At 50.7% G+C, this 18,844-nt stretch overlaps 1 protein-coding gene across 5 annotated transcripts in view; it reads left to right on the plus strand.

The window, feature by feature from the left end:
• The first annotated feature begins 1,143 nt into the window (after positions 1-1,143).
• The window catches only part of GABBR1 (gamma-aminobutyric acid type B receptor subunit 1), a 32,554-nt gene continuing 14,853 nt past the window's right edge, over positions 1,144-18,844 (plus strand). The window contains exons 1-11 of one of the 5 annotated variants that reach the window (XM_017510483.2): positions 1,190-1,417; positions 1,882-1,969; positions 2,672-2,875; positions 3,626-3,811; positions 5,186-5,206; positions 6,656-6,816; positions 10,382-10,516; positions 10,920-11,090; positions 12,195-12,296; positions 12,592-12,657; positions 13,113-13,304. In XM_017510483.2, the coding sequence (XP_017365972.1) occupies positions 1,882-1,969; positions 2,672-2,875; positions 3,626-3,811; positions 5,186-5,206; positions 6,656-6,816; positions 10,382-10,516; positions 10,920-11,090; positions 12,195-12,296; positions 12,592-12,657; positions 13,113-13,304 (1,326 nt within the window). In that variant the 5' untranslated portion in view covers positions 1,190-1,417. Of the gene's footprint in view, positions 1,418-1,489; positions 1,586-1,881; positions 1,970-2,671; positions 2,876-3,625; positions 3,812-5,185; positions 5,207-5,299; positions 6,817-10,381; positions 10,517-10,919; positions 11,091-12,194; positions 12,297-12,591; positions 12,658-13,112; positions 13,305-18,844 lie in introns of those variants that run through there. The other 4 variants (XM_037732094.1, XM_017510484.2, XM_037732096.1 and 1 more) reach the window with 4 other exon arrangements.

Here is an 18,844-nt window from a genome sequence, read left to right on the forward strand (position 1 = left end):
CAAAAAAAAAAAAAAAAAAAAAAAGAAAAGCATATTTATCATAAAAAAGAGTTGAAGGTTAAGAGTCTAAATTCTAGTCAGTCTCTCAGTGTTTGGTTTCTTCCTACCGTTTTCTCCCCCCAGGGCCAGCCAGAAAGCAGCTTTTTTTTTTTTGTCCTCCCAAGAAGGAGCCCACTGTTTCCTCTCTCAGCCCAAACTCAGGCCCATGAACAACAACACACAGCACACACACAACACACACACCACATACACCACACACACACACACACACACACACACACACACACACACACACCCTCCTCCACTTCAAGGTATAGCCAACAGCTTCTGGAGCCTTCAAAAAGGCCGCCTGTACCTGCTGTCTTTAGCGCTTCCAGTTTGCCCTTGGTCAAGAAATACTGTTTGCTAGGCCCTGCTGGAATACGGAAGACAGTAATGGCTCCTAACTACCTGGAGGTCCTTTTTCCTCTTGTCCTTTTACCCCTTCGTATCTCAATTTCTCTACTTGATATTCCCCTCCTTTTTTTTTTTTTGCCTCCAACCCGTTCTGCGCGCTCCCTGCAGAGCAGGCGAGCAGCAATGCTGCTGGACCATGGAGCTGCTCTAGTCTCCCAGAAATCTCTTCTACACCCAACCCTTCTCGCGCGTAGGTGGCCCTCAGTACCTTCTTCCCCACCTCGCCCACTCCCCTTCTGACCCAGGCTGCTTCTTTCCAGTCCTCGGGTCTCAGTTCTTTTGGGCCTCTGCCTGTCTCCTCTCACCCGGATCCAGGGCTGCCTTCTCTTTGTGCAGCCGTCCTTCTCCACCTCCATCCCAGACTCCCTGTCTCAGCGCCAGCTCCTCTGCCTTTAGCTCAGGTTCCTTCACTCCCACCCCAGCTTCCAGTTGTCTTGCCCAGAGGTCCCTCGGCAGTGACCGGTGCCCGCCGGTGAGTGCGTGTGCACCAGTGCACCTCCCTCTCCCCCACCTCTCCGCCCCGCTCCTCTCCGCCGCCCGCCCCACAGCGCTGTGGGCGGTCCAAGGCGGGGCTGGGATCCGGGGCGGCTCCCGGGGCTCGGGTTGTGGGAGGCGTCCTCTCCCCGGTCTTCCCCTCTCATCCCCCCGCCCTGCCTTCCCCTGCACCCTCCTTCCTCCCTCCGCCCGGGAGCTCTCCCCGGTCCCCGGCGCCGCCTCCTTCCCTCCCGGCTCCCCGCTCCCGTGGCCGCCGCCGCCCCGGGGAAGGAGAGACAGGGGTGGGGTTTGGGGGAAGCGAGAGAGGAGGGGAGAGACCCTGGCCGGGCTGGAGCCTGGATTCCAGGGGAGGAGGGACGGGAGGAAGAGGAAGGTGGAGGAGAAAGGAGGGGGGAGCGGGGAGGAGAGGCCGGGCCTGGGGCCTTGAGGCCGGGGGAGAGCTGGGGAGCCGGGCCGGCGCGCCGAGGTAAGAGCCAGGGCCCCGGGTTAGCAGGGCTTGGAGAAGGGTCGCGCGGCGTTGTGGGAGAGGGGGCAGCGGGCGCAGGGCCCAGCTGGGGTAAGCGGTGCTGGGGGAGAGGAGGAACCGTGGGGATGGAATCGGGGAACGCTGAGGCGACCGATCCCGGGAGCGTGGGTAAGCCAGGTTCCTGCGAGCTGCGGGGGCCGGGGGAGAGGAGGTGGTGAGAGGTGGAGTCCCGGGAGGGTTGGGGGCCGAGGGAGGCAGGAGGAGGGTGGGGACAGGCTTTCTCTCCTCCTCTCCCCCCACCCCGCGCGGGGCTCCGCCCCCGCCTCCTCCGCGGGGCGCTCATCTGGTCCCCAGGCTGAGCCCGGTCGGAGCCTGCGAGGCAACGGGCTTCAGGCCGGGTAGTCTCCGGGTACGGGCCGCGCCGGCGGGACTCCGTCCGGTCCTCATGGCCGCCTCTCACTTAGATGCTGCTGCTGCTGCTGCTACTGGCGCCACTCTTCCTCCGCCCCCCCGGCGCGGGCGGAGCGCAGACCCCCAACGCCACCTCAGAAGGTGCATCCTTCTTCGACGACCTCGGGCCCTCCTTTGCTCCACTTCCCTTTCCCTGCATCTCCTCGATTCTGGTCCTCATCATGATCCCTTCAGTCCCACATAGCTTCCCGGTCTGGCAACCCCTTCTGCTCGGCCCTACTTTACTACTGCTGACCTCCTTCTGTCACCCCACGTTACTACCCAGCACCCCTTTTCTCTGCCCACATTACTACACTCTACCACCTTTCTGTGCATTATTTTCTCAGCCTCAATCCTCTTTCCTGGCCCCACATTACTACCTCAATTCCTCCCTTGTCTTGTTCTCATTTTATTGTCCAGATGGTCTTACAAGGCCCCCTTATCCTCTCATCCTAATTCAACTCAAATATCCTCATTTAGCTTTTTTGTTTTTTTAAGAAATCTCCACCCACATAAACCCTTCATAATTTCTTAATTACTTTTCTTCCTTACCTCCACCTAGCACCCTTCCCTCCCCACTTGTGGGTTCTCTCATCAGCTTTAACCCTGGACCTTTACTCTCTGTCCTTTAGCCCCGGGCTCTGTACCTGTCCCCACTCCTACCCTCTGGTGCCCCATTCCTCTTCCTCTGTCCCCAGCCTGCCCACAGACCACGCCCTACTCTCCCCTGCCTCCCACTGGGGAGCCTGCCTTTTCTTCTTTCCCACCATTGCTCTCTGTATGCCTCCGCCACTCACCCCTTAGGTTGCCAGATCATACACCCGCCCTGGGAAGGGGGCATCAGGTACCGGGGCCTGACTCGGGACCAGGTGAAGGCTATCAACTTCCTGCCGGTGGACTATGAGATTGAGTATGTGTGCCGGGGGGAGCGCGAGGTGGTGGGGCCCAAGGTCCGCAAGTGCCTGGCCAACGGCTCCTGGACAGATATGGACACACCCAGCCGCTGTGGTGAGTAGCCTCAGAAGCCCCTTCCCTCTTCAAGACCATTCCTTTTCCTGCCTCAAAGTTAGCATTACTGTTTGCAAGTCAGCACTTTAAATCCAGTATACCAAAATTCACAAATACATTTATTGAATGACTACTACATCAGAGCAATTTTGTTGTGTGCTGTTGGAGGTGGTATAGCTGGCAGCTTGCCCCGTTCATTTCATCCTCCCTTCGTTAGGCCACTGATCATTGGCCTATAACATTGATAATTCATCTTGTGAGTTATTCTCGGTGAGGATCATTAGCGGCAGATGATGACAAAAAATTCTAAAATGATTTCATCACATTTTTGAATACCTCTGTCACCAACCCAGCAACCATATGCCCAAGAAACAAAAACCAGTTTAATATTAATAGAAGCCAACTATAATAAGAAAAGCAAATCTGATTGTGCATCCAAAGTTATCTACATCTACATATTTCAAAGCCAGAGAACCGCCCACTGTAGCTGACTTTGAAGAGATCCCATTTTGTGTGCTTATAGCCCCATCTTGGGATCCTACAATGGTAATTATTCTTCCTTTCGGGAATGTGTGGATGCTTGCAGAGGTAAGGGAGGATTGGAAGATAGGTAGGCAAATCCTTTCCACATGTGATTTTCTTTAGCACAGGATGCTTGTGGACCCAAACCCACACCTCAGTCCCCTGCTCTTTAAAGGGAAAGAGCCTTCTCCAACTTGCCTCTCTTCTTATTTTCCTGTCTCTCCACAGTCCGAATCTGCTCCAAGTCTTATTTGACCCTGGAAAATGGGAAGGTTTTCCTGACGGGTGGGGATCTCCCAGCTCTGGACGGAGCCCGGGTGGATTTCCGGTGTGACCCCGACTTCCATCTGGTGGGCAGCTCCCGGAGCATCTGTAGTCAGGGCCAGTGGAGCACCCCCAAGCCCCACTGCCAGGGTGAGGGGAACAGCTGCCTGCATGCAGCTGATGAGGACGCTTGTGTGAGGATGGGAGTGGGGTGGGAATGGATGATGGGAAAGAATGGGGAGCTATAAAAATGTGGGGGAGGGCACTGGAAAGGGGGAGATGAAAGTCCCTTTTTCCTCTGTAACCTGCCTGAAACTTCCTCTTACAGTCCCTAGTATCCTCTGTATGTTGGGGGCTTCCTTCCTTTACCTTTAAAAAAGTACTCTGCTCCCAATTCTTAGGCCTCACGTTTTCTCTTTCCTTTATGAATCTCACCTCTCTCACCTTCTTAAGGTTTAAATATTCCAATTTTTCCCTTCTCTAAACTTAGAACTTTCCATGCATCACCTTCTTCTAGAGGGTGATCTCTCCTTCTAGAATTGCTCCCTCACCATTCATTAAATAATTGATTTATTGTGAAGACTCAGAAATAAATCAAACAGTATACTTAGAAAAATTGAGAAGGGGAGCTCTGGGAGTGGAAACGTTTTAGGGTAAAAGACTTAAAGTTGGAGGCAGCATTATCAGAAGATAAAGAACTCAGGGACTGGATGGGAAGAAGACAGTCCTTTTCTATACTTCCCAGACCACCTCCATTATTCCCTAAGGGAATCAGTGTTGTGTTTGTCTACCTCTTTTTTTTTTTTTTTTTTTTTTTTTTTTTTTTTTTTTTGCCATGTATTTCTACAAACTCTCCCTTTTCTAGGCACCCGAACTCTGCTGTCTTCTCTCCTGGGATGCAGTCATCCCATTCCTATGCCTCATACTTTCTCTATCCTGGTAGATTCTTTCAAGATCTTTGGACCTTACTTTCCTCACATAAGTCAGTTATTCTGCTTCTAGTTTACCATTTCATTCTGGAAATTGAGAGTCCCATCCAGGGGTGGACTTATGACACTACTGAAACTTAGGCTTCAAGGATCCTCACCTACAGGGCCCTCTTCCTGTGCTCTTATAGAGGGCTCGATGGATATGTGTTCATATGGTAATAGGCTTTTGTAAAAATTGCAGAAATAAGATTTTAATAGCAATTGCTTAAAGCCAATTGTATGTGTATTCTTTTCTTAAAGACTCCCAATTTTGTAATATTCAGGCGCCACAGAAGCAAGATCTGCCCTAAACTTAGCTGCTGGCATTCCTGTCTCAAATTCTGTTGTCCTATGAAAAATCAAAGAAGAAAATCAATAAGTCCTGACCCCTAGTCCCACCTTGCTCTTATTCCCCAGGCACCCTCCCCTCAGAAACGCAGGCTTCTGCTCTCCTGGTCTTCAGCATGGACAGGTGTGGGAGGGGGCTGGGGATCAGGCCAGGGAAGCTGGGCGCCAGTGGTAACTCTTCTCTGATCCCCGTCTTTCCTGCTGCCAGTGAATCGAACGCCACACTCAGGTGAGATGAGAAACCCTTACCGCGTGCACTGCAATGCCCTTCCCTTCACTCTGCACCCTCCACCCCCTGAAATTCTGCCCTTAGGCTACGGGGGGGGTCGTCCTTTTCTCACCTTCCCCAACCTACCCGAGTTTGCGGCCACCCCCTTCTCTCCCTACCTGTTTCCTGCCTCCAGTCCCGGTTTTCTGCGGGGCTGCGGTCCCTCCCGTCCCTGCTTGGCTGCACTTCCCTGGGCGCCACCTCCTCCCAGACTCTGCCTCGTCGGCGTCTGGCAGAGCCCAGCAGAGGGCGGCAGGGTGCCGGGAGACCCTGAGCTTCACCGCGTTTTCCCCTGTGGGGTTCCTTGCGACCTTCCCTGGAACCTCTTCCAGCCTGCTGCCTCCTAGGATTTCGCCTAATGGACTTCCTCAGCCCGGCCCGCCCATCCCAACCCTCGCCAGACCTCTCGCGCTCTTCCTCACGTCCTCTCTGTCCGTGTACCCCTTCCCTTGTCTTTTCTCAATTCCATGCCCCGTCTCCCTTTCTCAGGCTTCGGTCTCCCCAGCCCCAGGCTCCCTTCCACGACCCACCGCTCCCTCTCCACCAGTCTCCCTTCCATACCCAACTCGTTCCCTCCAAAACCGTTTCCTCAACCCCCACACCCTCAGTGCCTCACGGCATCGACTCCTACCCTCACTTCAGACCTCAGGCGCCAGCCCCGGTTCTCTCCCGTCCCACTCGCATCCTTCCCTTCCTACCCCCGGCTCCTCCGGGCTTCAGCCTCCCGCGGCTCCCTCCGCCCACCCCGCCCTCCCGGCACGCCCCGTCCCCTTTTCTCCTCCCCTCCGGTCCCCTTAAGTGAGACCCCTCCCTTCCTCGTTCCTTCCTTTCCTCCTGGAGGTTGCCTTCTCCCTCCCCTCCCCGCCCCTTCCTCCGACTGTCGCTCCCACCTCGGCGCTCGCTTCCCTCCCCGCCCCCTTCCTGCCTCCCCAGCTCCCGCCCGCACCCCCACCCCCCGCTGCCGCGCGCCGCCCGTGACGTCAGAGCCCCCTCCCAGCCCCACATCTCCCTCCTCTTCCTCCTCTCCTCCGTCGGTCAGTCAGTCCGCGAGGAGAGTGCGCGGTGGCGGCGGCGGTGGCGGGAGCGAGAGCCGCGGGGGCCGTAGGAAGCCAACCTTCCCTGCTTCTCCGGGGCCCTCGCCCCCTCCTCCCCACAAAACCAGGGATGGAGGCGCCTCCCCGGCACCCCCTCAGCAGCCCTCCCCGGGAAAAGTGTCCCCCCTGAGCTCTTTCCGCTCCCCAACAGCTACCCCTGCCCCCCACGCCATGGGGCCGGGGGCCCCTTTTGCCCGGGTGGGGTGGCCACTGCCTCTTCTGGTTATGATGGCGGCAGGGGTGGCTCCGGTGTGGGCCTCCCACTCCCCCCATCTCTCTCGGCCTCACCCGCGGGTCCCCCCGCACCCCTCCTCAGAACGGCGCGCAGTGTACATCGGGGCGCTGTTTCCCATGAGCGGGGGCTGGCCAGGGGGCCAGGCCTGCCAGCCCGCGGTGGAGATGGCGCTGGAGGACGTGAATAGCCGCAGGGACATCCTGCCGGACTATGAGCTCAAGCTCATTCACCACGACAGCAAGGTAGCCCTGGACATGGGGTGGGTGGGAGGTGGGGGACTGCGGGGCAGGGGGCCAGCCCGCTGCGCGCGCCTCCATCTGTCTGAGTCGCCTCTGGGATTGCGAGGCAGAACCCTCCCTTGTGTGACTGGCAGGAGATGGGCTGGGGGCGCTGGAGCTTGGGGAGAGTCGCAGGGGCCGGAGGTCCAAGATGAGGGTCTAGGGGTTCAAGACGGTTAAGCATGCTGCAAGGCAGACCCTTCTGCCCTGCTGCGGGAGTTTCGCGGAAGTGTCGGGGTTGGGGAAACGGGTGGTGGATTTAAGATATTAGCAGACCCTGATCCTCTGAGGGAGTAAACTAACCCTGGAATGAGTTGGGGGTGGAGGGAACGTCAGAGGTGGGGAGCTGGATTGGGGGTTTACATTTACCATGGTAACAAGGTAAAATCTTGGCGTAGGTTGGAGCTGGAAGGAATAGGGGCAGAATGAGGAAAATTTTGAGAGACTTGAAAGCTCTAGTTTATTTATCATAACAAACAGCAAGGTAGCTGTGAGCCCTACCTGACTCCTCATCCCTCTCTTCCCAACCCTGTTGAGTATTCCCGGACTGTGGGATAGATGGCATATGGTGATTGGGGAAGGTTAATGATCAAGAGTTGGGCAGAGGTACTGGGGAAATGAATTGGATTGGGGGGTCCACATGGGAGCCCCCAGCATAGCATGGGGTTGGAGAAGATTCAGGATCAGGCAGAAGAAAGAGAACAGAAAAGAATGGCAGTGGGGGAGAGGAAGCAGGAGGAAGAGTGGGGATAGTGGGAGATCCTGGGGCATCCTTTGGAACTTGGGTCCTGAACTTATCTTCCCTTATAGCATTGTGGCCTCTAGGATGTGAGAAGGGAAATGGGATGTAGAGATTAGGGAGGTGAGTTGAGGGAGAGAGAGAAGGTAAGAAAATTTGGGTCCAGGAGTATTAGGGGATAGCTTATAATGAGGTTCCTTTCCCACCTGCTCTCCTACATGAATAATTGGGGTATGGGGAAGGATGTGGCACAGGGAAGGAGATTTAAGACCTCAAATTTATCTTCACTGACATGTGGCCCCAGAGACTTAAGGAATTGGGTTAGGGTGAAATAAAGTATAGAAGGTGAGAATTTGGTGATCTAAGGTCAACCTTGGGGTGGCCCAAGGATTCAAATTCATTCTTTAGAACCTCACTATACACATAGAAATAGGTGTGTGTGTGCGTGATAGGTGTGTGAGGGGGCGGAAGCGAGGTTGAAGTTAGGGTGCTTGAGGAGAAGAGAGCACAAGGATTGTCAGGAGCTTGGAGAGAGAACTTCAAATCTTTGTTACTTTCTCGGCGTTTGTTAAAAATACAGATTCCTTGGTCAGGGATGAATCCCAAGTATTTATCTGTATTATCAATAGACATCCTGTCTTGGATGCCTAAGCTGTAAGCTAACCCCAGAATGCCCATGGGAAGAGCAGGAGGGTACAGGAAAATAATCAGGTATTAGGGAATGGGAGGCAGGAAGAGAAATAGAGGATCAGATCTGGTGGAGGGATCAGACTCGGGCCAGTAAGAGAGATCACTGGCTACGGGGAGTAGAGTTTGAAGAAAATGACAGAACGAGATGGGTGCAGTCTTTATGATACGGATCACAGGAGATAGGGGAGGCCTGGCTGTGATCTCAGACTCATGCACCATGATAGGTGATTCTCTGGAGGTGGTGAGGAGCAAACTTGGGAACTGGGAGAAGGGAGCTGGAGGAGAACATAGCCGAGGCTGCAAGTGGGGTAGGATGGTAAGGCAGAGGAACCGGAACGTGTCAACGGGAATGAGTCGGTTTCCTGCCTGCAAATCCAGATCCTTGCAAGAGCAAACAGAGGGAGGAGAACTAAGGAAGTCTATTGGGGAGGGGGAGAGAATCACGTGGTGGAGAGAATCTGCAGTGATGAATAGGGTGTGGAAGAGGGAAAGGGTTGCAAGAAAAAGGAGATAAGAAGTGAGGAAACAAAATGGGGGGCATGCATTGCCCTGTTGATATGTATCTTACATGTTCTTGTATGTCCTCATTGTTTCCATTAACCTTGCCTTTAGAGGAGAAGTGGAGGGGCACCGAGGGGCTATGGGAGAAGCTGGAAGCAGGATCTGGAGTAATAGATGTGGGGAGAGTGCAGGAAGGTGGGTCCTGAGAATAGTAAAGATTTACAAAGATGCCTTAATGGGAGGCATACAGAGAAAACATTCCAATGTTGTTGGGCACTGCCCTTGGCCAGGCAGAGGGTAGGGTGGGCAGCAGAGAGTTCCCAGTGAGTGCGGTTCTTCAGATTCCAACAGCTTCCTCTGGTTCCCCCTTCTCCAACTTCCCACCGTGTCCCAAATGTCAGGCCTCAGTGGGAGGTAAGCAGGCTCCAGAGTGCTTTCTTTATTTCCTTCCTACTTGTCCTCCCCTCCCTGCAACATTTCACCCTCCTCAGTCCCCTGAGCCCCCTGTCTGTGTCCCCTCTGCCTGGCTTCCCACTGACTGCCATTTCGTCTTCATCTGTATTGGGGTTCCAGCAGCTTTTGAAATGTCATATATCAGCGGGAGGGGAACAGGCCGTGGGAGACCCGAGGCTGGCTCTTCCTCCCCCATTTCCCCTCCTCCCAGGCTTCCTTTCTTCTCTAGCTTTCTGCTTGTTTACTTTCCCCAGCTCCAAGCCTCTCTTTAAGGCACCTCTCAAATTGTCTGGTTTCTTGAGAGTTCCATTCTATTCAATCTCTCTGTTCTTTCCTCACCCCGCATTCTTTCCCACTTCCACCCCCCAGTGTCTTTTTTTCTAATGGACCTGTCAAATGTCAGCACCCAGCAGGAGGGATGGATCACTGAGCTGGACCCCCTACTGGTCTTGTTCCTGTTCTCTCTTTACTTATCACTAGCTCTGAAAAAGAGAAGAGGGAGGAAACTAATGGAAGTTGGGGAGAAGGGGTTTGCCGAGGTGAGGAAGGAATTTTCATAATAGGGCTTTGAGCAAGTTGTCTGGGAACTTGGAGAGAGCTTACCATATTCCTGCTGACTCTTTTCTACCCACTGATATTTGGAGCATAGAAACATGGGGTAAAGGGCCTGGTGACAGAGGGAATGGCGATGTCTGAGGGTGAACTGAAAGGAGGTAAAGTGGTATGCTCATTAATACCAAAGGAGGGGTGTGCGGGAGAGGTGATGGATAAGGCTCCAGATGGAAGACAGAGAAGGAAGTTTAATGAAAGAGGAGAAAAAAGCCGGGCGCGGTGGCTCACACCTGTAATCCTAATACTTTGGGAGGCCGAGGTGGGTGAATCACCTGAGGTCAGGAGTTCAAGACCAGCCTGGCCATCATAGTGAAACTCCATTTTTATTAAAAAAAAAAAAAAAATTTTTTTAAAAGAGGGGAAAAAAGACACTTGACAGGAAGAGATGACAGGAAGGAAAAGAAAATGGTAATTAATGATGAAAGTGAGTAATTGAGAAAGAAACTAATTTGTTCAAGAAGGATAAGAGTAGGAGTTGCAGACAGGGGAGGGGCCCCAGGAGAGCTTGCCCTCATCTCCTCTCTTCTCTTCTAGTGTGATCCAGGCCAAGCCACCAAGTACCTATATGAGCTGCTCTACAATGACCCCATCAAGATCATCCTCATGCCCGGCTGCAGCTCTGTCTCTACGCTGGTGGCTGAGGCTGCTCGGATGTGGAACCTCATTGTGGTAAGCAGGGCTGGGGGGTCAGAAGATGGGGTCATTCTCTTTTGAGCTCTACTAAAGGGACGGTGGCAATTGCGGATTTGCATTGAAAAGGATTGTGGAGGACCTGCTTCTAAGATTCAGAGTCCTCTGCAGACCTGAGCTAGGCAGCCTCCTAGCAACAGTGGCCTGACAGTGCTGCAGCTGACCTCCTTCTTCAGAAAGAATTGAAATTAGATCAGTGAAAGAGCATCCTGATTGTGAGGGGTGCGTGGGCCTTTGAGAATCACTTTTCCTTAGGCAGACCAGAGGTGGGGAGGATTGGAGAGAGTAAGGTAGAGAAATCCAAAGGCAGGAAGAGGGTTAAAGGAACTCTTAGCCACTCTTGGTGTCCTCAGTGAACAGACCCTCTCTCCCTGCCCCGCAGCTTTCCTATGGCTCCAGCTCACCAGCCCTGTCAAACCGGCAGCGTTTCCCCACTTTCTTCCGAACGCATCCATCAGCCACACTCCACAACCCCACCCGGGTGAAACTCTTTGAAAAGTGGGGCTGGAAGAAGATTGCTACCATCCAGCAGACCACTGAGGTCTTCACTTCGGTGAGGAGGAGTTGGGCAAGGGGTAAAGGGACATAAGCTCAAATTCTAGCAGAGAGAGTTGTGACGTGAGATTCACTTTTAGGGGCAAGAGCTTGATTCTTCGTTAAAAGAATGCATTTCACGTGGGTTAAGTACATGTTCTTTGTGTAGCCAGGGGAAGGAATGAGTTGAGTTTTTGGGATCCTCTGTCTTTTTGATTTTATGATATTTTCTCCCCTGTTTGATGCTCTGTTCCCCAGACAGACAGACCCAGAATGACTCAGTTCTGTTAAAGTAGGTTCAATCCAAAGTAGAGGCAAGAGAAGGGAGGGAACATGAGATAGGAATCCAGGAAGGCAGCAGATTCCAGAGGCTCTCAAGGGGGGTAGTGGGTGGGTGTGAATGGGAACAGAGTGGATGGAGCCAGGGGATTACAGGGGAGCGAGGGAGAGGTGGGAGAGAAAGAGAAAGAGAGAGGGGAATGGGGGAGAGGAGAGAGAGGGGCAGACAGAAAGCTGCATGAGTCTGATAGTTGGCACTAACAGAGAGAAGCCGACAGACAAGGAGATATTGAGGGGGGAGAGGGAGATTTGGGGAGGTAGAAAGGAAATACAGGCTCTACATCTGAAGAAGGCAGTCTGCTCCCTCCCTTTTATTCTATTCTTTGGGTCCTCTATCCACTGTGTTCAGTGGCCCTTTAATCCTCCCCCACTTTTGCTCTGATTCAGACCATTCTTCTCTGATCCTTTGCCTGTCTGCCCACTTGCCTCTTGAGGTTGACATCATACTGTCTGTCCCAGTCCTTGCCTTGTCTTTTCCTGGTTCCTCTATGTTTCTTCCTCCCATCTTTGCTGTCAGTGGTAGCAGTGGCTGAATGGAGTGGCTTCCTGGACACATAGCCTTAGCAGGGGCTTACCATGCACCTTCCCACTTGGAAGCCACATCCTAAGACCAGACACCTTCCCAAACTTCTCACCTCAGGGACAGAAGCTGTTGAAGGAAAGTTCAGAATGGCTGCTCCTTTGCTGTGTCTGCTTATTGCTCTGAAATCCCCAGTTAACCTCTCTGGTCTTTATCCCTTCATGCACTCCGTGTTTTTCCAATCGTTTTTCATTCCTGCCCAAGACTCTGGATGACCTGGAGGAACGAGTGAAGGAGGCTGGAATCGAGATTACTTTCCGCCAGAGTTTTTTCTCAGATCCAGCTGTGCCTGTCAAAAATCTGAAGGTCAGATGGCTGGGAGTGGTGGGATCTGTTTGCAGAGGGACCAAGCTAGGGGACAGTGGCTGGTTGGAGAGGAAAGCCAGGCGGAGCAGGTTTTGATTCCTTGAGGCAATAACATCTCCTGGGGAAGTTTAGTTAGAAACGTCTATCTTCCAGTTGACGTTTATCCACTACGTGCTGAGCATTACCCTGCACTGAGCACTTAGGGATGGGAAATCAAAACTGTGAAGGCGCCTGGCTTAGCCCCTCAGGCATTCCCCGGCGTCCCTGAGGAGCTGTTTCTCTCTCTGTTCTGTAGCGCCAGGATGCACGAATCATCGTGGGACTCTTCTATGAGACTGAAGCTCGGAAAGTTTTTTGTGAGGTAGAGTTGGACCTGAAGAGGGAGGGGCACTGGGTGGGAGCTCCCCTCGGTTTTCTCCTGGGGCCTCCTCTTGGCATCTGTGCCTGAGTTGATGGCATATGATCTGAGGTGACGATTCATAGGATGTCTCTGTCTGTTGGCTCTGACTGCATTCGTTGTCTGCACACACATGGTAACTTCTTCAGATCTCCTTTTTCTACTGCTTTGTGTTTCCTGAGAAGCCTGTGAATTCCATCTGTCCTGACTGGCTGGAAAAGGCCACTCAGATATACAGGGTCTGGGGGAGAAACTTGGAAGAATTGTCAGCCTTTCCTACCATCCCCCAGAATTATGGATTTCTCTTTTTAGTTCTACTGCTCTTTCCTGATTCCCAAGAGGCTAAATAGTGTCAAGTGAGAAAAGACAAAACAAACAAATGAACAAACAAATGCCCAGCCATCCTCCTCTGTATTCAGGTATACAAGGAGCGTCTCTTTGGGAAGAAGTATGTCTGGTTCCTCATTGGGTGGTATGCTGACAATTGGTTCAAGATCTACGACCCTTCTATCAACTGCACAGTGGATGAGATGACTGAGGCGGTGGAAGGCCACATCACCACTGAGATTGTTATGCTGAATCCTGCCAACACTCGCAGCATTTCTAACATGGTGAGAGTGTGGGGACTTGCAGGCTGGCACCTGGGAGGGTGGAGGGGACTGAGGGAGCCTTGCAGGAGAGAGGGGGCCAGGGAGAGATGTGGAATTTGGATATAAAGGGGAAGGGGGTGCTGTGCCCACCCTGAACTTGTCCGCATGATGTTTCCTGTGGATCCTACCTTTGCTCTGACTTCCTTGGGCAGGAGAGAAAGAAAAAAAACGATAGAGTTGTATATTCAGTAGGTTCCTGATTAGTGGAAGGGCTGTTACCACGGAGACAAGGAGCAGTTGGTGAGAAGTCAGAGGAGGAACAGGCGTTAATGATAATATGGACGCTTGTATACGCAAGCACACCTTTACAGGAACACTGTGTCTGGGCAGAATTGCATTTTATTTTCTTGGTGACTTACGTTAGTACTTCAGAGTTGCTTGATATTCACTCATGATTGATATGCAATTAGCTTGGATTCTGATGCTTTTTTTAATGATTCTTTTTTTAGAATTTTATGTGGAGAAGGGGCTTTTGAAATCATTTAGCCCCAGACAGCTGGTTAATGACAGACTTGGAGTGAGGAGGCGCATTCTCTGATTTGGGAGGGCTGGGGCAGCCCTGCAGCTGAGGGGCACAAGTGAGTGTGGGTGTGGGCGTAGGGGAGGAGGCTTCTTTGTTGCTCAGCATGACATCATAATGAGTAAAGGAATCTGGGGTAAGCTTGATATGGCCACTTACGTGTCTGCTTATAATACCAAGTGTTGCTTATAATACTAAATGTGTACCTGCTTTGGAGAGTGTGCTAGGGTTGAGTTAATGGTTGTAAAGCCTTCAAACAGCTTGTTTAAAAATGTTTTAGTAACAATGGCTTTTATATGGAGCTTAGATTCATGATTTCAGGGATCCTAACAGCAATACTCTGATGTGGACTTACCATTTACATTTTGTAGACCAGGAAATTGAGACTCAGAGTGGTTTAATGACTTGTCCCAGGTCACGCAGCTACTCAGCAGTCCAGCTGGAATTGAATCCTAGTTAAATCTGACTCCAAACTGCTCTGCCTCATCACTTCCCATGGAAAAGCATAAAGCCTGACTCAAAAGTTTGTACTTCTATCTGCTAACACTGCTTAGCCACTGGCAGTTGCTGAGCAAAGGAGAAATAAGATTTATGTAGTTGACTCTGGTGATGTGTTGTGATGAAAGATCTATTGCCGCATGGACTCTGATCATACATACTGCTCTGGGACATTCTAAGTGGACTTTATGTTTAAGGTATGTTTGCTGAAAAATACAATGAAAAAATTTTGGAAGGTTGCTTCCCTGTAGAGTACCTGAGAGGTGAGTCATATGTAAAACCTGGGAAAGTAGTGGAGCTGGCTACCAAAGCCAGAAAAGAAAGGCTTGGTGCTCTGAGCCCAGGACCTGCCAGTCGTTGCGTCTGTCCTATAGCCGGGAGCTAGAGGAGGCTGACAGAAAACAGAGATTTTGCTGGGCCTAGTAAAATCCCTCACACCTGTAATCCCAGCACTTGAGGAGGCCAAAGCAGAAGGATCACTGGAGCCCACGAGTTCAAGACCAGCTTGAGCAACATAGTGAGATCCCTAGCTCTAAACAAAGAGAGAGAGAACAGAGTTGGTTAGGGACACAGGAACACCTGAGCATTGGGGCAGGAAGACTTGGAAGGTCCCTTTCTGACTGTTAAGTCTCTAGAGAAAGATAGTGTCTGCTTTTGAGGCTCTAGGGCTTCTTGTAGCATCAGCCTAAAATGTCAGTGGGGAAGCCAATATTTCCCAAAGAGGATAGAAGCAATCTTAACAACAGATTAGGGGAGGGAGAGATTACAGATGAATCAGCAGCACCAATAGAAGTGGATTAAAGCAAGGCTTGGACCTAGGGGGCCAGAGCCATGGAGACTTAGAAAAGCAGCAGAATTGCCTTTATTCCCTAAGGAGGGCCTTACGTTTAGATCAGTAGTTCTTAAAGTTTAATGTCCGTCAGAACCACCTGGAAATTTTGATTCAGTAGATCTGGGCTAAGGCCTGAGAACTGACATTTCTAGCAAGTTCCTGAGGACGTGGATGCTGTTGGTCTGGGGAATCACACCTCGAGAACTGTTAGTTAGGTTAGTGGTTTTTTGAGATGGAGTCTTGCTCTGTCACCAGGCCGGAGTTTAGTGGCGCGATCTCAGCTCACTACAAACTCTGCCTCCCAGGTTCAAGTGATTCTCCTGCCTCAGCCTCCCGAGTAGCTGGGACCACAGGCGAGTGCCACCATGCCCAGCTAATTTGTATTTTTAGTAGAGATGGGTTTTCACCATGTTGGCCAGGATGCTCTTGATCTTTTGACCTCGTGATCCACTGGCCTCGGCCTCCCGAAGTGCTGAGATTACAGGCGTGAGCCATGGCAACTGGACAGAGTAGTGGTTTTCAACCAGAGGCTATACTATCTGGAGGCACTTTTGGTTGTTACAGTTGGGGGTAGGGGATGGGGAGGGATACATGCTCCTGATATCTAATGTGTAGAAGCCAAAGATGATTCTAAATATCCTACAGCCTCTGACAACAAAGAATTATCTTGCTCAAAACGTCAATAGATCAGAGACTGAGAACCCCTGGTTTAGAGAAAACATCTTTAGGGACCCTATGTAGAAATGGAGAGTGGCCTAGAGCGATTTTAGAGAAATGTAGCTGTGGTTTAGAGTGGAATGTGGGAGGTGGCAGCCTGGATATAAGATTGTGAGTAAATCCTGATTAGGTTAGAGATCCCATCAGATCTAGGACCAATACAAACTAAAAGCTGCCTCATTATATACATTTTAGCTCACTATTAAGCATCCATTCTTGAGAGCCAGACAAGGCTGTTAAAATAATTAGGTATAAATTGCACTTGGTTGATTAATTGTTATGGGTTGAGGGGTCTTTATTGTTCAGATTTCCTTGAGCTACATAGTAAAGTTTCTCTTTGACAATCTATAACTGTATCTTTACTGACTCAAGAGGGAAGCATTGTTTTTGCCTAATTCTACTCATGGGGTGGTGGGAGCAGTGGTGCCCCCAGTGGTTAGGTGTATTAGTGGTAGTGATGTGGCTTGAGCAGAGAGTATGATGATCTGGGCAGGGGACAACATCACGCTGAGCAGATTAATCCCTTTCCATCTGGGTGATTTTGTGATGCTGTATTTACTTTGAACTGAAGATTGGATAGACCAATCTTTCAATTTGAAGCCAAAGGACTACTCGGAAAATATTAGCCTAGCTGCTGTTTGTGCAGGTGCTCTTGGAGAGAGGCAGTCTCATGTACAGAGACTGTGTAGGGTGGCTGGTAAGAGTGTGGGTTAGCTCTGCTACTCACTAGCAGTATAATTTTTTTAGATGAGTTATATAACTTTTCTGTGCCTCAGTTTTCTTGTCTCTAAAATGGGGATTGTTTGAGGATTAAATAAGGTGATACAGGTTCCTGAGGAAAATGCTTGATACATACTAAGGACTGCGTAAATGTTAGCCATCACCATCATCATCATCATCAACATCATCATTCTGTGTAAGGAAGGATCGATATCAATGAAACTTTTCAACAAAAGAGTTAAGAGGACTCAGTGATTTGAGAGTTTAATGTGATTCCAAGGCTTCAATCTCATTTACTGGGAACTGTTTGGGAGTAAGGAAAAATTGAGCTTTGTCTTGGATATTTTGATTTTGAGATTATTCATCATTAATTTATAAATGCCTCAGAGTCAGTTAGAAATATGGACTTGAAATATTGGGCTGAAATTATAAGTCTCAGTATCAATAACAAAGATAAGATTGAGAGTCAAGGAAATTCACATAGAGAAAATGTAACTTGCCGGGCGCGGTGGCTCAAGCCTGTAATCCCAGCACTTTGGGAGGCCAAGGCGGGTGGATCACAAGGTCAAGAGATCGAGACCATCCTGGTCAACATGGTGAAACCCCGTCTCTACTAAAACTACAAAAAATTAGCTGGGCATGGTGGCGCGTGCCTGTAATCCCAGCTACTCAGGAGGCTGAGGCAGGAGAATTGCCTGAACCCAGGAGGCGGAGGTTGTGGTGAGCCGAGATCGCGCCATTGCACTCCAGCCTGGGTAACAAGAGCGAAACTCCGTCTCAAAAAAAAAAAAAAAAAAAAAAAAAGAGAAAATGTAACTTTATACCCAGCATTTTTATACATGTTCTTACTTCATTTTTTTTTTCTTTTTTGAGGCAGAGTCTCATTCTGTCACCAGGTGCCAGGCTGGAGTGCAGTGACACAATCTCGGCTCGCTGCAAACTCTGCCTCCCAGTTCAGGCAATTCTCCTGCCTCAGCCTCCTGAGTAAATGGGACTACAGGTGCATGCCACCATGCCCAGCTAATTTTTGTGTTTTTAGTAGAGACAGGGTTTCACCATGTTGCTCAGGATGGTCTCGATCTCTTGACCTCATGATCCTCCCGCCTCGGCCTCCCAAAGTGCTGGGATTACAGGCTTGAGCCACCGTGCCCGGCCTTTTTTTTTTTTTATATGCAGTCTCGCCCTGTTGCTCAGGCTGGAGTGCAGTGGCACGACCTTGGGTCACTGCAACCTCTGCCTCCTGGGTTCAAGCGATTCTCCTGCCTCAGCCTCCCAAGTAACTGGGACTACAGGTGTGCACCACCATGCCCGGCTAATTTTTGTAATTTTAGTAGAGATGGGGTTTCACCATATTGGCCAGGCTGGTCTCAAACTCCTGACCTAGTGATCTGCCTGCCATGACTTCCCAAAGTGCTAAGATTATAGGCTTGAGCCACCGCGCCCGGCCCTATTTCATTCTTATGCTAACTCTTTTAGATAGTATTATTCTCATTTTAAAGCTGAATAACCAACTAGTGAGGTTTAATAACTTGAGATTTTATAGCAAGTAGAATAATTAAAATATAAATTCATCCATTTATCTACCTAACAGACTTCTTTTTTCCCCAAGACAAAGTACCCCTCTGTTGCCCAGGCAGGAGTGCAGTGGTGCAATCACTGCAGCCTTGACCTTCTGGGCCATCCACCCATCTCAGCCCCTCCCGAGTAGGCTGGAATCACAGGCATATGCCACCAAGTCTGGCTAATTTTTTTTTTTTTCTCTTTAGATGGAGTCTTGCTCTGTTGCCCAGGCTGGAGTGCAATGACGCTATCTCTGCTCACTGCAACCTCTGCCTCCTGGGTTCAAGTGATTCTCCTACCTCAGTCTCCCCAGTAGCTGGGATTACAGGTGTATATCACCACACCTGGCTAATTTTTTGTGTTTTTAGTAGAGACAGGGTTTCACCATTTGGCCAGGCTGATCTCGAACTCCCGGCCTCGTGATCTGCACACCTCAGCTTCCCAAAGTACTGGAATTACAGGCGTGAGCCACCATGCCTGGCCAAGTCTGGCTAATTTTTAAAAAAACTTTTGTAGAGTTGGGTCCTCTCTGTATTGCCGAGTCTAGTCTCAAACTCCGGGGCTCAAGCAATCCTCCTGCCTTGGCCTCTGAAAGTGTTCGGATTATAGGGATGACCCACGTGCACCTACTGATTTTTTTTTTTTTTTTAAATT

This window comes from Cebus imitator, unplaced genomic scaffold, assembly GCF_001604975.1.
Source record: "Cebus imitator isolate Cc_AM_T3 unplaced genomic scaffold, Cebus_imitator-1.0 Scaffold440, whole genome shotgun sequence".
Lineage (NCBI taxonomy): Eukaryota > Metazoa > Chordata > Mammalia > Primates > Cebidae > Cebus > Cebus imitator.